The sequence below is a fragment of the Schistocerca gregaria genome, chromosome 4 (genome assembly GCF_023897955.1).
Source record: "Schistocerca gregaria isolate iqSchGreg1 chromosome 4, iqSchGreg1.2, whole genome shotgun sequence".
NCBI lineage: Eukaryota > Metazoa > Arthropoda > Insecta > Orthoptera > Acrididae > Schistocerca > Schistocerca gregaria.
The window spans coordinates 784,879,063-784,896,578 of NC_064923.1; the positions used below are offsets into that span (position 1 = coordinate 784,879,063).

The 17,516-nt window shown below is 41.4% G+C and overlaps 1 protein-coding gene across 1 annotated transcript in view; it reads right to left on the bottom strand.

Moving 5' to 3' along the window:
• The window catches only part of LOC126267433 (nuclear pore complex protein Nup205-like), a 289,070-nt gene that overhangs the window by 111,316 nt on the left and 160,238 nt on the right, over nucleotides 1–17,516 (bottom strand). The window contains exons 14-16 of the mRNA XM_049972686.1: nucleotides 3,529–3,738; nucleotides 3,247–3,429; nucleotides 2,235–2,482 (exon numbers count right to left, since the gene is read on the bottom strand). Coding sequence (XP_049828643.1) covers nucleotides 2,235–2,482; nucleotides 3,247–3,429; nucleotides 3,529–3,738 — 641 coding nt within the window. The remainder of the gene's footprint in view (nucleotides 1–2,234; nucleotides 2,483–3,246; nucleotides 3,430–3,528; nucleotides 3,739–17,516) is intronic.

Consider the following 17,516-nt stretch of genomic DNA (forward strand, 5'->3'; position numbering starts at 1 on the left):
AGAAGTGCTAACTGGAATCCCAAGAGGAAGATATGCTGCAGGATGATGACTATGCTTCAGGAATGTTCTGAGGCACAGTTTAATTGGACTCATATCTTCATTTGTAATTTCTTGCAAGTTGTATTTTTCAGGATTCAGGTACAAATATTTCCTGAAGTTCATAATGCACTGCTCTAATTTTTTTCTGTAACTTGTAATAGTCCATACTTATGTAGTAGACCTAAACTTTATTGCAGAATCAACTAAATTATAGAAACAATAACATTTTTATTAGGAAAAAATTATAAAAATTAAAATGAAAGATGTGATATTTTTTATCCTTGTAAAATACATAATAGGTGGAATTAAATAGGTCTAGTACCTCAGCCATCATGTCATGCATATCGGGTAAAAATTTGGTCTCCTTCATATGTATAACATTGGATTAAATGGTACCTCAATTTGAGGAAGCATTTTGGAAAAAACTGTATCAATTTCTTTGTAATTTTTTTAATAATCCTACGCAAGTTCAAAAATACTCAAAATACTTTTAATTTGTTTATAAAGCGTGCTGCATTACCTAATACCAACAAAAAAATCTGTAAAACAGACATTATAAACATTGCGTGAAAGAAATAGGTGTTGATTTTTACAAAATATTGAGCCGGAAAAGTACCCTGCATCCTTAAGAAATACAGCAACCAACCACTTTTTTATGTCTTTCCATTTATTCCAATGTGTGTCTCAGGCTTTCACCCACCTTCAGTTGGTATGATTCATTTAAATCTGCAATTAGCCCACTGTTAAAAACTGTGATGCAGCACGTGAATTGAAGCTTTTGTTTTTAACGATGTATTAAATTAAGTTTTAAATATGTATGACATCAACTGCAGATGGACAAAATCCGCAAATGGCTATCAGTATTAATAAAAAGTACATAAAAAAGTGATTGGTTGTTTTAATTCTTAAACTAACATGCAAAATTAATAAAAAGCTGCACTTCTAAAACATTTTCTGATGTTAAAGCTGTGAACCAGAATGGAGCTTAAACTTGAATCCATGTGTTTCACAGGCAGTTTGTTTCAGACAGCATTACCACAATCGTGTTTTACAAACAGACTCAAAGAAGCAATCTTTCAGTAGCTCCTGCCCAAGTCTTTCAAGCAGGTGTGCTACCCACGATCACACGACACCTTTTTCTCTGGGTTTCTGTCTCTTCCTTCTCATACCCCACCACCCCCTTAACCTAGATTCTGAATAATCTGCCTCCTACCCCAAAGGTTAACTCTTTTCTCTCTGATGAAATAACATGTGGTCCTGCTAAAAGTAGGAATACTTTTAACAATATTATGAAAAGGAAAGTAGTACTCACCGTATAGTGGAGATGCCGAGTCACAACAAAAAGACTGTCACATATAAAGCTTTCAACCAGTAATGCCTTAGTCAAAAACAGACGACACACACACACACGACTGGGCGGGGGTAAGGAGGAGGCTGGGGTGGGGAGTGGGAGGGATAGTAGGGTAGGGGTGGCGGACAGTGAAGTGCTGCCAGTTAGACAGAGGGCAGGGGAGATGTGGAGCGGGAGGGGGGGTAACAGAAAAGGAGAGAAGAAATAACACTGGGAGCGATGGTGAAATGAGAGCAGTATAGTGCTGGAATGGGAACAGAGAAGAAGTTGGAGGGGTGAGGACAGTGACCATCAGTCCCAGTCGTTTTACTTCTCTCCTTTTCCGCTGACCCTCCTCCCCACCGTCTAATCTGCAGCACTTCACTGTCCACCACTCCTACTCTACTATCCCTCCCCCCCTCCCTGCCCCAGCCTCTTCCTTACCCACATCCAGTCACCAATCCCATCATGCACTCGTGTGTGTGTGTGTGTGTGTGTGTGTGTGTGTGTGTGTGTGTGTGTGTGTGTGTGTGTGTGTTTTTTTTTTTTTTTTTTTTTTTTTTTTTGGTGGGGGGGGGGGGGGGGGGGGACGAAGGCCTCACTGGCTGAAAGCTTTATGTGCAACAGTCTTTCTGTTGTGCCTATCTGTGATTCAGTATCTCCGCTATATGGTGACTAACAACTTTCCTTTTCATAATATTGTTACATACCATCATGGATTTTTCATTATTTGATAGGAATACTTTTATCTATTTACATTAGCTGTAATGGAAAATGTGTCTCATAAAAATAAATTGAAAGCTCGTCCTCACTACAACATTCAAACTTAATGCAGCACATTTCTAGAAAAAAATTTATGACTCACTTGGTTATCAGCAACAAATAGTCAGTCTGTCCACTGCGTGGATTCACATCCAGAAGTAAACGGCTTAGACCAGGAATAAGAAGAGGAGTACATGCTGTACTCAGTAATGCTGAGAAAGCAGGTTGCAAAACCAAAGTTCGGTCAAGTAAAGCTAAACAGCTTTCCAGACTTGCTTCTAATGCTTCTTTTCCAGGGAATGGTATGAATGAATCCAACATTTGTACTCCCTCTTCAATCAGAAACAATATCTGCGAACAAGAGCAAAGCCCTGCAAATAAATGCCTTGAAAAACATTGTTATAAACTAACAAACAATATTCCTTACTGTTGTTTCCTTGAAACATAAAAATTAAAATTATCAAAGTAATGAGCTCACATGTTTTCTGTATAGTACAGCTGTTTACAAATTGAAATCATACAAACAACTAAAACAAAAGTGAATTACACTGTTAACATGGTAGCACTGCACAGAACTCCCATGTGCAAATAAGATCCTTAGCAACCCAGAAGTGTGATCTGTAAAAAGTAAACAAATTAAGTTTGGCAGTGGGACTGGAGTTAGTACTGTGGAAGTGAGAAAGACTTACAAGCGTAGGCCTCCGCGCGAAGGGGCACTGGCAAACCCCCCCCTCCCACCCCCCCACCCCCCCCCAAATGTATTGGAACTGACCAACTCATTTATATAAAAAATGGCAATTTTACTGGTATTTCAATGAATAGCAGTTCAAAGACATACTGACATGCTGCTTACTGTAGACTACACAGTGCCCAGTCAATCCACACAGAGCAATGACCAGTGTGAAATGTTTTTAAGTGTACATCTATATGTGCCACTACGACAGTAACAGTAATTTAAAGCATCAACAAGTACGGAGATCTGTTCTGATTCATGTCTACTGCAATAGGGGTTACATATTACAGAGAGAGAGAGAGAGAGAGAGAGAGAGAGAGAGAGAGAGAGAGAGAGAGAGAGAGAAAGTGAAAGTTTCCACCACTTCTCATCAAGTACTTACTCGCTGTAGCAACTCAGTCTTGGAATTCAAATTAACCATCAGGTGATATCCAGGGGGTGGATTAACTTGTGATGAGCCTCCAGACTGAAGGTCTACATATTGTGGCGAGAAATCTTCTTCTTGTGGTTCATACTGGGATAAGAGTTTCACAAATAATTTCACACATCCTTTAGCCACTTCCCACTGAAATAAAAGAAGGTGTATAAAATAGAGAGAACAGAAAAATTTCTTCGAACTAGTAGCTACTGTAAAAACAATTGGCAGAGCATTTGTACAACTAACCTTCTCTTTCGGATTTTTATATATGCGAGTATTGAACCTCAGAAATACAGAGTTGATGACAAAATTCAAGTACGGATCAAAGCCTGGAGCCCTAGTTCCTAAGCCGAGGAGACGAGGGATGGGCACGTCGGTCAACACGTCCAGAAGACTTAGAAGGGCCCGTGTCAGAGGGTATTCTTCATTACGGGACTCTATCTCCTCCAGTTCAGTCTGAAAAACAAATTCCACAATATTCAGTTTTTGCAAAGCAAGAAAGCAACTATCTTTGTTTTTGACATTATCTGTCACATTTGTCATTATCACTCTTGCAAGATAATTGAAAAATCAACACTGATAGGCAACACTTCACATAAATGTCAAAGTCACCATTCATGCTACTACACATTCAATCTACATAAGACACTCACAGCAATGCGGCTGAAGAAAGCAACCAAGTCAACAGAAATTCAACAGTCTTAATTGATTCTGATTGTTTTCCAATTGCTACCCATTTTTAAGTCAACACACGTTTAATGGGTCTAACAGGTCAACACATAGGACAATTTTGAACCCAGTTGCATGTAACGTTTCAGTGATCATTAAATCAGTTTGCCAACTCTGACTCTGTAGATGCAGACGCACTGAACACAGAGTTATCTGCTAAATCAAATCAGCAGCTGTCAGGAGTCACTCATTATCGGTCAATGTCATTCAGTTTCTATCGAGTAAAGTGTTCCCATCAGCCATCTCACAACCTTCTTATACTGCACATGCAGCGCACTGACCAGCCAGAATGCAGTAATTCTATCAACTGTTACTCAACCACATTTCAATTCTACAACAAACTATGTATTCTTCTTCTATTTGTTGATTGTTACTTGGAAACAAATGTCAGATTCAAAGAAATTGATAAAATTTTTAGCTTCTCTTAAAACTGAACAAAATCTCATACTTCTTGGCAATCATTCAATTTCTTGTATGAACGCATGGTCTTGCAGCAATGCTAATTTTTAAAATCTCCTCATGTTTCCAACAAAGCCCAAGGAGGTTTTTTAAATTTAATTTCTTCGTTCAACAATCCTTTGTTAAGAAGAGAAGAAACTGTCATGCTAAAGACAGGCTGAAATGTACAAAAATAAAACTGAAATGAGAAGACCTGAAGAAAGCAAACTCACAAATTAGTGAAGAACACCAATCCATCAGTGAATTCTTAACAGAAGCATTCAAATTACACTGAGGTGAAAAAAATTGTGGGACAGCAATATGCACATATATTGATGGCAGTAGTACCATTTACACAAGGTATGACAGGGCAGAGCATTGGTGCAACTGTCATTTGTACTCAGGTGATTCATGTAAATAGATTTCCAATGTGTTTATGGTCGCATGATGGGAAATAACAGACTCTGAACATGGAACACTAGTTGGACTTGGGGACACGGGACATTCAGTTTCAGAAACCGTTACGGAATCCAATATTCCGAGCGAGATCCACTGTGTCGAGCGTGCAGAGAATACCAAATTTCACACATTGCCTCCCACCACGGGCAACACAGTAGGCGGCAGAATTCATTCGAGAAGCAAAAGCAGTGGCATTTGCACAGAGTTGTCAAGTGCTAATGGACAAGCAACACTGCATGAAATAACCACAGAATTCAATGTGGGATGTACGAGGAACATGACTGTTAGGACAGTGTGATTAAATTTGGAATTAATGGGCTTTGCAGCACACAACCAGTCCGAGTGTCATTGCTAACAGCAGGACGTCACCTGCAGTGCCTCTCCTGGCCTGGTCAGCTGAGTCCCGATTTCCTTTGGTAAGAACTGATGGTAGGTTCTGGGCATAGTGCAGACCCCATGAAACCACAGACCCCAGTTGTCAACAAAGCACTGTGCAAGCTCGTGGTGGCTCCATAATGGGGTGGGCTGTGTTTACACGGAACAAACTAGGTCCTCTGGTCCGTTTTCAAGAAGGGATGTTGAACAGATGTGCAGCACTATAGACCTATATATCTAACGTCTATCAGCTGTAGAATCTTCGAACACATTATGTTCCAGTATAATGACTTTTCTGGAAACTAGAAGTCTACTCTGTACGAATCAGCATGGGTTCCGAAAAAGACGGTCGTGTGAAACCCAGCTCCCGCTATTCGTCCACTAGACTCAGAGGGCCATAGACACGGGTTCACAGGTAGATGCCGTGTTTCTTGACTTCCGCAAGGCGTTTGACACAGTTCCCCACAGTCGTTTAATGAACAAAGTAAGAGCATATGGACTTTCAGACTAATTGTGTGATTGGATTGAAGAGTTCCTAGATAGCCGAACGCAGCATCTCATTCTCAATGGAGAGGAGACTTCTGAAGTAAGAGTTATTTCAGGTGTGCCACAGGGGAGTGTCGTATGACCGTTACTTTTCACAATATACATAAATGACGTTATGGATAACATCGGAAGTTAACTGAGGCTTTTTCCAGATGATGCTGTAGTATATTGAGAAGTTGTAACAATGGAAAATTGTACTGAAATGCAGGAGGATGTGCAACGAATTGACGCATGGTGCAGGGAATGGCAGTTGAATCTCAATCTAGGCAAGGGTAATTTGCTGAGAATACATAGAAAAAAAGTTCCTTATCATTTAGCTACAATATAGCAGGTCAGGAACTGGAAGCAGTTAATTCCATAAATTATCTGAGGAGTGATTTAAAATGGAATGTATATAAAATTAATAGTCGGTAAAGCAGATGCCACACTGAGATTCATTGGAAGAATCCTAAGGAAATGCAATCCGAAAACAAAGGAAGTAGGTTACAGTGTGCTTGTTCACCCACTGCTTGAATACTGCTCACCAGTGTGGGATCTGTACCAGATAGGGTTGATAGAAGAGATAGAGAAGATCCGACGGAGAGCAGCGCGCTTCATTACAGGATCATTTAGTAATCGCGAAAGCGTTACGGAGATGATAGATACACTCCAGTGGAAGACTCTGCAGGAGAGATGTTCAGTAGCTCGGTGCGGGCTTTTGTTGATGTTTAGAGAACATACCTTGACCGAGGAGTCAAGCAGTATATTGCTCCATCCTACGTATCTCTCGCGAATAAAGCATGAGGATAAAATTAGAGAGATTAGAGCCCACACGGAGGCATAGGGGGGAGGGGAGGGGGGTATGCCTCACGGAGCCATACCCCCCCATGAACCATGGACCTTGCCATTGGTGGGGAGGCTTGCGTGCCTCAGCGATACAGATAGCTGTACCGACGGTACAACCACAACGGAGGGGTATCTGTTGAGAGGCCAGACAAACGTGTGGTTCCTGAAGAGGGGCAGCAGCCTTTTCAGTAGTTGCAAGGGCAACACTCTAGATAATTGATTGATCTGGCCTTGTAACAATAACCAAATCGGCCTTGCTGTGTTGGTACTGCGAACGGCTGAAAGCAAGGAGAAACTACGGCCGTAATTTTTCCCGAGGGCATGCAGCTTTACTGTATGATTAAATGATGATGGCGTCCTCTTGGGTAAAATATTCCGGAGGTAAAATAGTCCCCCCTTCGGATCTCCGGGTGGGGACTACTCAAGAGGATGTCGTTATCAGGAGAAAGAAAACTGGCGTTCTACGGATCGGAGCGTGGAATGTCAGACCCCTTAATCGGCCAGGTAGGTCAGAAAATTTAAAAAGGGAAATGGATAGGTTGAAGTTAGATATAGTGGAAATTAGTGAAGTTCGGTGGCAGGAGGAACGAGACTTCTGGTCAGGGTTATAAACACAAAATCAAATACGGGTAATGCAGGAGTAGGTTTAATAATGAATAAGAAAATAAGAATGCAGGTAAGCTACTACAAACAGCATAGTGAACGCATTAATGTGGCCACGATAGATACCAAGCCCACACCTACTACAGTAGTACAAGTTTATATGCCAACTAGCTCTGCAGATGACAAAGAAATTGAAGAAATGTATGATGAAATAAAAAATTATTCAGATAGTGAAGGGAGACGAAAATTTAATAGTCATGGGTGACTGGAATTCGAGTGTAGGAAAAGGGAGAGAAGAAAACTTAGTAGGTGAATATGGATTGGGGCTAAGAAATGAAAGAGGAAGCCGCCTGGTAGAATTTTGCACAGAGCACAACTTAATCATAGCTAACACTTGGTTTAAGAACCATGAAAGAAGGTTGTATACGTGGAAGAACCCTGGAGATACTAAAAGGTATCAGATAGATTATATAATGGTAAGACAGAGATTTAGGAACCAGGCTTTAAATTTTAAGACATTTCCAGGGGCAGATGTGGACTCTGACCACAATCTATTGGTTATGACCTGTAGATTAAAACTGAAGAAACTGCATAAAGGTGGGAATTTAAGGAGATGGGATCTAGATAAACTCAAAGAACCAGTGGTTGTACAGAGTATCAGGGGGAGCATAAGGGAACAATTGACAGGAATGGGGGAAAGAAATACAGTAGAAGAAGAATGGGTAGCTTTGAGGGATGAAGTACTGAAGGCAGTAGAAGATCAAGTAGGTAAAAAGATGAGGGCTAGTAGAAATCCTTGGGTAACAGAAGAAATATTGAATTTAATTGATGAAAGGAGAAAATATAAAAATGCTGTGAATAAAGCAGACAAAAAGGAATACAAACGTCTCAAAAATGAGATCAACAGGAAGTGCTAAATGGCCAAGCAGGGATGGCTAGAGGACGAATGTAAAGATGTAGAGGCTTATCTCACTAGGGGTAAGATAGATACTGCCTACAGGAAAATTAAAGAGACCTTTGAAGAAAACAGAACCACTTGTATGAATATCAAAGGCTCAGATGGAAACCCAGTTATAACCAAAGAAGGGAAAGCAGAAAGGTGGAAGGAGTATATAGAGGGTCTATAGAGGGGCAATGTTCTTGAGGACAATATTATGGAAATGGAAGAGGATGTAGATGAAATGGGAGATACGATACTGCGTAAAGAGTTTGACAGAGCACTGAAAGACCTGAGTCGAAAAAAGGCCCCCGGAGTAGACAACATTCCATTAGAACTACTGACAGCCTTGGGAGAGCCAGTCCTGACAAAACTCTACCATGTGGTGAGCAAGATGTATGAGACAGGCGAAATACCCTCAGACTTCACGAAGAATATAATAATTCCAATCCCAAAGAAAGCAGGTGTTGACAGATGTGAAAATTACCGAACTACATCTACATCTACATGACTACTCTGCAATTCACATTTAAGTGCTTGGCAGATGGTTCATTGAACCACAATAATACTATCTCTCTACTATTCCACTCCCGAACAGCGAGCGGGAAAAACGAACACCTAAACCTTTCTGTTCGAGCTCTGATTTCTCTTATTTTATTTTGATGATCATTCCTACCTATGTAGGTTGGGCTCAACAAAATATTTTCGTATTCGGAAGAGAAAGTTGGTGACAAATTTTGTAAAAAGGTCTCGCCGCGACGAAAAACGTCTATGCTGTAATGACTTCCATCCCAACTCGTGTATCATACCTGCCACACTCTCTCCCCTATAACGTGATAATACAAAACGAGCTGCCCTTTTTTGCACCCTTTCGATGTCCTCCGTCAATCCCACCTGGTAAGGATCCCACACTGCGCAGCAATATTCTAACAGAGGACGAACGTGTGTAGTGTAAGCTGCCTCTTTAGTGGACTTGTTGCATCTTCTAAGTGTCCTGCCAATGAAACGCAACCTTTGGCTCGCCTTCCCGACAATATTATCTATGTGGTCCTTCCAACTGAAGTTGTTCGTAATTTTAACACCCAGGTACTTAGTTGAATTGACAGCCTTGAGAATTGTACTATTTATCGAGTAATCGAATTCCAACGGATTTCTTTTGGAACTCATGTGGATCATCTCACACTTTTCGTTATTTAGCGTCAACTACCACCTCACACACCATACAGCAATCTTTTCTAAATCGTTTTGCAACTGATACTGGTCTTCAGATGACCTTACTAGACGGTAAATTACAGCATCATCTGCTAACAATCTAAGAGAACTGCACAGATTGTCACCCAGGTCATTAATATAGATCAGGAACAGCAGAGGTCCCAGGATGCTTCCCTGGGGAACACCTGATATCACTTCAGTTTTACTTGATGATTTGCTGTCTATTACTACGAACTGCGACCTTCCTGACAGGAAATCACGAATCCAGTCGCACAACTGAGACGATACCCCATAGCTCCGCAGCTTGATTAGAAGTCGCTTGTGAGGAACGGTGTCAAAAGCTTTCCGGAAATCTAGAAATACGGAATCAACCTGAGATCCCCTGTCGATAGCGGACATTACTTCGTGGGAATAAAGAGCTAGCTGCGTTGCACAAGAGCGATGTTTTCTGAAGCCACACTGATTACGTGTCAATAGATCGTTCCCTTCGAGGTGATTCATAATGTTTGAATACAGTATATGTTCCAAAACCCTACTGCAAACCGACGTCAATGATATAGGTCTGTAGTTAAATGGATTACTCCTACTACCCTTCTTGAATACTGGTGCGACCTGCGCAATTTTCCAATCTGTAGGTACAGATCTATCGGTGAGCGAGCAGTTGTATATGATTGCTAAGTAGGGAGCTATAGTATCAGCGTAATGTGAAAGGAACCTAATCGGTATACAATCTGGACCTGAAGACTTGCCCGTATCAAGCGATTTGAGTTGCTTCGCAACCCCTAAGGTATCTACTTGTAAGAAACTCATGCTAGCAGATGTTCGTGTTTCAAATTCTGGAGTATTCCATTCGTCTTCCCTGGTGAAGGAATTTCGGAAAACTGCGTTCAATAACTCCGCTTTAGCGGGGCAGTCGTCGATAACAGTACCATCGGCACTGCGCAGCGAAGGTATTGACTGCGTCTTGCCGCTTGTGTACTTTACATACGACCAGAATTTCTTTGGATTTTCTACCAAATTTCGAGACAATGTTTCGTTGTGGAACCTATTAAAGGCATCTCGCATCGAGGTACGTGCCAAATTTCGCGTGTCTGTAAATTTTAGCCCATCTTCGGGATTTCGCGTTCTTCTGAACTTCGCATGCTTTTTCCGTTGCCTCTGCAACAGCGTTCGGACCTTTTTTGTGTACCACAGGGGATCCGTTCCATCTCTTACCAATTTATGAGGTATGAATGTCTCAATTGCTGTTGCTACTGTATCTTTGAATTTGAGCCACATCTCGTCTACATTCGCATAGTCAGTTCGGAAGGAATGGAAATTGTCTTTTAGGAAGGCTTCTAGTGACACTTTATCCGCTTTTTTAAATAAAATTATTTTGCGTTTGTTTCTGATGGATTTGGAAGAAATGGTATTGAGCCTAGCTACAACGACCTTGTGATCACTAATCCCTGTATCAGTCATGATGCTCTCTATCAGCTCTGGATTGTTTGTGGCTAAGAGGTCAAGTGTGTTTTCGCAACCATTTACAATTCGCGTCGATTCGTGGACTAACTGCTCGAAATAATTTTCGGAGAAAGCATTTAGGACAATGTCGAAGGACGTTTTCTGCCTACCACCGGTTTTGAAGAAGTATTTTTGCCAACATACCGAGGATAGGTTGAAGTCCCCACCAACTATAATCGTATGAATGGGGTATTTATTTGTTACGAGACTCAAACTTTCTCTGAACTGTTCCGCAACTGTATCATCGGAGTCTGGGGGTCGGTAGAAGGAGCCAATTATTAACTTAATTCGGCTGTTAAGTATAACCTCCACCCATACCAATTCGCACGGAGTATCTACTTCGACTTCACTACAAGATAAACCACTACTGACAGACACAAACACTCCACCACCAATTCTGCCTAATCTATCTTTCCTGAACACCGTCTGAGACTTCGTAAAAATTTCTGCAGAACTTATTTCAGGCTTTAGCCAGCTTTCTGTACCTATAACGATATCAGCTTCTGTGCTTTCTATTAGCGTTTGAAGCTCAGGGACTTTTCCAGCGCAACTACAACAATTTACAACTATAATTCCGACTGTTCCTTGATCCAAGCACGTCCTGTAATTGCCATGCACCCTTTGACATTGCAGCCCACCCCGTACTTTCCCGAGGCCTTCTAACCTAAAAAACCGCCCAGTCCACGCCACACAGCCTCCGCTACCCGTGTAGCCGCCAGCTGAGTGTAGTGAACTCCTGACCTATTCAGCGGAACCCGAAACCCCACCACCCTATGACGCAAGTCAAGGAATCTGCAGCCAACACGGTCGCAAAACCGTCTGAGCCTCTGATTCAGACCCTCCACCCGGCTCTGCACCAAAGGTCCGCAGTCGGTTCTGTCAACGATGCTGCAGATGGTGAGCTCTGCCTTCATCTCGTAAGCAAGACCGGCAGCCTTCACCAAATCAGATAGCTGCTGGAATCCAGAGAGAATTTCCTCAGATCCAAAGCGACACACGTCATTAGTGCCAACATGTGCCACCACCTGCAGCTGGCTGCACCCTATGCTCTTCATGGCATCCGGAAGGACCCTTTCCACATCAGGAATGACTCCTCCCGGAATGCACACAGAGTGCACACTGGATTTCTTCCCCTCCTTAGCGGCCGTATTCCTAAGGGGCCCCATTACGCGCCTAACATTGTAGCTCCCAACTACCAGTAAGCCCATCCTCTGTGATTGCCCGGACCTTGAAGGCTGAGAATGATCCTCTGAAACAGGGCAGGCAGCTGCATCTGGCTCAGCCAGAGACAGTGCCTGAAACCGGTTTGTCAGACGCACCGGGAGGCTTTCTAATCAGCCTCCGTGGACACCTTTCGCTGCCTGCCACGCCTTGGAACGACCTCCCAATCAACCACAGGCGAGGGCTCAGCCCCACTGCGGGCAGAAACCGGGACAACCACAGTGGCAGACCGATCTGGGGACAGACAGGACGAGGTTGACATCCCCGTGATACCCAAGTCCGGCTCCCCACAGTGGTGCCCATTGGCAACAGCCTCAAGCTGCGCAACCGAAGTCAGCGCCGATTGCAGCTGTGAGCGAAGGGATGCCAAGTCAGCCCTCATCCGAACACAGCAATCGCAGTCCCTGTCCATTCTAATCGATGTTGAACAACAGTTACTGAAACACGAGTCCGTGCCTAGATAATGCAAGCGAAACACGCAAAGAATGTATCAACTAACCTGTACAAATGCCTAACGACTGCACTACAATCTGCTGAATTTACGATTACAGTAACTAAAACTCGAAATTGCACCACCTATACGAAACTCACACACAATTTAAATAAGAATCTACCAAGTGAACACTAAAGCGCGATGCTACAACTGTCAAATACTATAATACGCCCGAAATATATGAATTAAACAATGCAAGTACCCAAAAACACGCAAAGAAATTAATTAAACTATCTAACAAATAAGTAAGCTAGGGTTATACGACTTGCTGCTGCAGCTGCTTATCCAACGGCGGCAGGGAGCACAAACTATCAGTTTAATAAGCCACAGCTGCAAAATACTAACACGAAATCTTTACAGACGAACGGAAAAACTAGTAGAAGCCGACCTCGGGGAAGATCAGTTTGGATTCCGTAGAAATACTGGAACACGTGAGGCAATACTGAGCTTACGACTTATCTTAGTAGAAAGATGAAGGAAAGGCAAACCTACGTTTCTAGCATTTGTAGACTTAGAGAAAGCTTTTGACAATGTTGACTGGAATACTCTCTTTCAAATTCTAAAGGTGGCAGGGATAAAATACAGGGAGTAAAAGGCTATTTACAATTTGTACAGAAACCAGATGGCATTTATAAGAGTCGAGGGGCATGAAAGAGAAGCAGTGGTTGGGAAGGGAGTGAGACAGGGTTGTAGCCTGTCCCCGATGTTATTCAATCTGTATATTGAGCAAGCAGTAAAGGAAACAAAAGAAAAATTCAGAGTAGGTATTAAAATCCAGGGAGAAGAAATAAAAACTTTGAGGTTCGCTGATGACATTGTAATTCTGTCAGAGACAGCAAAGGACTTGGAAGAGCAGATGCAAGGAATGGACAGTGTCTTGAAAGGAGGATATAAGATGAACATCAACAAAAGCAAAACAAGGATAATGGAATGTAGTCGAATTAAGTTGGGTGATGCTGAGGGAATTAGATTAGGAAATGAGACATTTGAAGTAGTAAATGAGTTTTGCTATTTGGGGAGCAAAATAACTAATGATGGTCGAAGTAGAGAGGATATAAAATGTAGACTGACAATGGCAAGGAAAGCGTTTCTGAAGAAGAGAGATTTGTTAACATCGAGTATAGATTTAGGTGTCAGGAAGTCATTTCTGAAAGTATTTGTATGGAGTGTAGCCATGAATGGAAGTGAAAGATGGACGATAAATAGTTTGGGCAAGAAGAGAATAGAAGCTTTCGAAATGTGGTGCTACAGAAGAATGCTAAAGATTAGATCACATAACTAATGTGGAAGTATTGAATATGATTGGGGAGAAGAGAAGTTTGTGGCACAACTTGACCAGATAAAGGGGTCGGTTGGTAGGACATGTTCTGAGGCATCAATGGATCACCAGTTTAGTATTGGAGGGCAGTGTTGAGGGTAAAAATCGTAGAGGGAGACCAAGAGGTGAATACACTGAGCAGATTCAGAAGGATGTAGGTTGCAGTAGGTTCTGGGAGATGAAGAAGCTTGCACAGGATAGAGTAGCATGGAGAGCTGCATCAAACCAGTCTCAGGACTGAAGACCACAACAACAACACGGAGGCATACCGACAATCCTTCTTTCAACGAACAATACGAGACCGGAATAGAAGTGAGAACCGATAGAGGTACTCAAGGTACCCTCCGCCACACACAGTCAGGTGGCTTGCAGAGTATGGATGTAGATGTAGATGAGCTGATCACCAACTGGAAAGGTTATGTCTGGTTGCTTGAAGCCCATTTGCTGCCATTCATGGACTTTATGTTCCCAAACAACGATAGAATTTTTGTAGGTGACAGTGCGCCATGTCACCGGGCCACATTTTTCACAACTGGTTTGAAGAACACACTGGACAATTCAAGCAAATGATTTGGCCACCCAGATCACACGACATGAATGCCCTTGAACATTTAAGGGACGAAATCGAGAGGTCAGTTTATGCACAAAATCCTGTACTGACAACACTTTCACAATTCTGAATGGTTACACAGGCAGCATGGCTCAATATTTCTGCAAGTGGCTTCCAACAATTTACTGAGTCCATGCCATGTTGAACTACTACACAGTGCAAGACAAAAGGAGGACCAACACGATATTACATTAAAATATATTGTATGAATGGTAAAACAAACATAGAAAGGATTGTTAGGAAGTACACAATAACTACAAAAGATGATTAACAATCAAATTAAGATTGCTTTTTGTTTCTGCCATACTCCCCCCTTCAAAATTTTGTCTTCTGTGGCTCTCCTAAGCAATGCACGATATTAAGGGGACCACACCGTGGTTCAGGTCGAAAAATATCTATTTTCGGTTTTCATCATATTTCAATAGATTAAGGTTTTATTTAAGTACTCTAAAAGGATTTTGCTGAAAAATTTTTTTTCCCCGAGCATTTAAAGAGCATTTTCCTACCACATGTGTTTAAGTGCCACACCCACTTTTGTGCATAAATTTTAGATCTTTATGTTCCCTACATTGCACATTACGGTGGATTTTTTTTTTTTTAACTCGCAATTGTGTTGGCTATCCGTGGAGTGCAACGGTCAGTATTCTTTTGTTTCTGCTGTTTGTAAACAACACACTTTCAAACACATGGTTAGTTTTGTTCAAGTGTGATTGCGAGTAGTTGTTACACTCACATTTGCGCTGCTTGTTTACGTGTGTTTTGTTGTGTTTATTGAAGATGAGGAAATGTAAAGGCATTTTTCAAGAAACGACAATTTAGAGGAAACAAGTTTAGAAAGCTTTCTGTACAAGAGGTTATGTTGCCTGGCAATGATGTTTCTAATTGTAATTCTTCAACAAGTGCATCATCAAAGAAGCTCTCACCATTTCAAGAGAGTTACAACGAATTTACTGTAAGTGACAACAGGTGCAGTAACATTATCAAATTTGAGAATATTATCACATGTAATTTCTAAATTTGTACAAGTAAACAGTGTGGTGAGTCACAGAGTATGAAAATTTGTGAGAGTGCCAGTGGGAGAAAAGGCCTAGCAATTGCCTTGGATTTAATTTGCACTAAATGCTCTGCTGTGATTTCTTTCATGAGTACTTCAAAACCAGATGCAAGTGGCCCTTATGAAATCAATACTAGATTAGTTTATGCCTAACAGTCCATTGGCAAGGGCATGGCTGCAGGGACAACATTTTGTTCAGTGATAAACTTGCATCAAACACCAAATAAATTTGAAAAACTGACTGCAATATTAGAGAAAGCTGTATGTGATGTCAGTGAAGAAAACAAAACTGGCTGCTAGAGTAGCAGTGGAAGAAAATGATGGATGTTCGGATATTGCAGTTGCACTTGATGGAAGTTGGCAGAAAAGAGGACATACTTCTCTGAATGGAGTAGTGACTGCCACGAGCGTAGACACTGGTAAAGCGTTAGCTGTGGAGATAATGGCTAAATATCGCAAATGTTCAACTGTGTGGCTAATTTTAGAGGAACAAGTGGCGGTATGGAAGTTCATGGAGTACAACAAATTTTTCATTGCTCCATAGAAACAAGAGGCGTACAGTACACCAAATATTTGCGTGATGGTGACAGTAAGGCATACAACAATGTGGTGAACTCTAAGCGACATAGATATGCCATTATTAGCAAAACCAAATGTGTAGGCCATGTTCAAAAACGTTTGGGAACAAGGCTGAGAAAACTAACTGTTGATATGAGAGAAAAAAAATTAGAAGATGGAAAATTGTTGACCTGACAGGGTCGGTTCACTAAAACTGAAACAGAAAACTTGCAGGCATACTATGGGCAAGCAATTAGGAGAAATGAAGAAAATCTGGAGGCAATGAAGAGAAATGTTTGGGCCATATTCTTCCATAAGTCCTCTACTGATGATAAGCCATATAATTGATTGTGTCCATCAGGAGAAAATTCAATGTGCAAATACAATAGGGCTCAGGCAACTGGAGAATCTTATTCTCGCCAGCACTCTCCTCCTGCTGCTGTTATTACAGAAATTAAACCTATTTTCAGAGACTTGGCTCATCCTGACCTTCTAAGGAAATGTCTGCATGGGCAGACACAGAACCCAAATTAATGTTCCAACAGCATAATTTGGAACCGCCTTCCTAAAACTAATGGAACTAGGAGTTCATGATGCTGTTATTATATTCATTTGTGCTAATATTGGATAGTGTTGGGTACTGAAAAAGCTGGGAATTAATCCTGGCGAATATATGAGCACTGGGCTGCAGCACTGTGACAAAATGAGGATAGCCGATGCAGACAGGTCTGCATCTAATATGGTCAAGAAAGTAAGACAAACATCCAGGAAGGTAAAAAAGAAGCTGGAAGACCTGCTAGAGGCCAAAGAAGGGCCATCATATGCAGCAGGGCAGTTTTAATTAACTGTAACAAATTTGAAAGTTTTTTCTTTAAAGTCAATTTTCCGCTAAGTAAAATGTTCAGTACATATGCCTCATAATATCAGAAACTATCATAGATAAATGAATGAAATTTTCAGAGACTCTGCATAACATAAAAAGCCACCTCCGGTACTACACTCATTAATATTCCCCCATTAGGAAATTCACAAAAAAAATATCTTCTGCAGAAAGAATTAATATTTTTGTTAATAAATTTAAAAAGCATTTCTTAAAAACTATAAAATGGATAAAGTAGATTTTAGTACAGTTGACTCTCTTAGCATCATGTAAAAATATTAAGGTCCGGCATCAAATACTTTTTTCAGAAATGGGTCAAATACCTGCCTAAATTAATATGGGTTAGATACGCAGGGTGTGGTCTCCTCAACAATTTTCCAAGAAGCCACAATTTCACCACTGATGGATTGATCTAGAATCAATGGCAAGTGAGGAGTTACATCTTTAGTAACAACAACCTTAGGTAAAAGGCT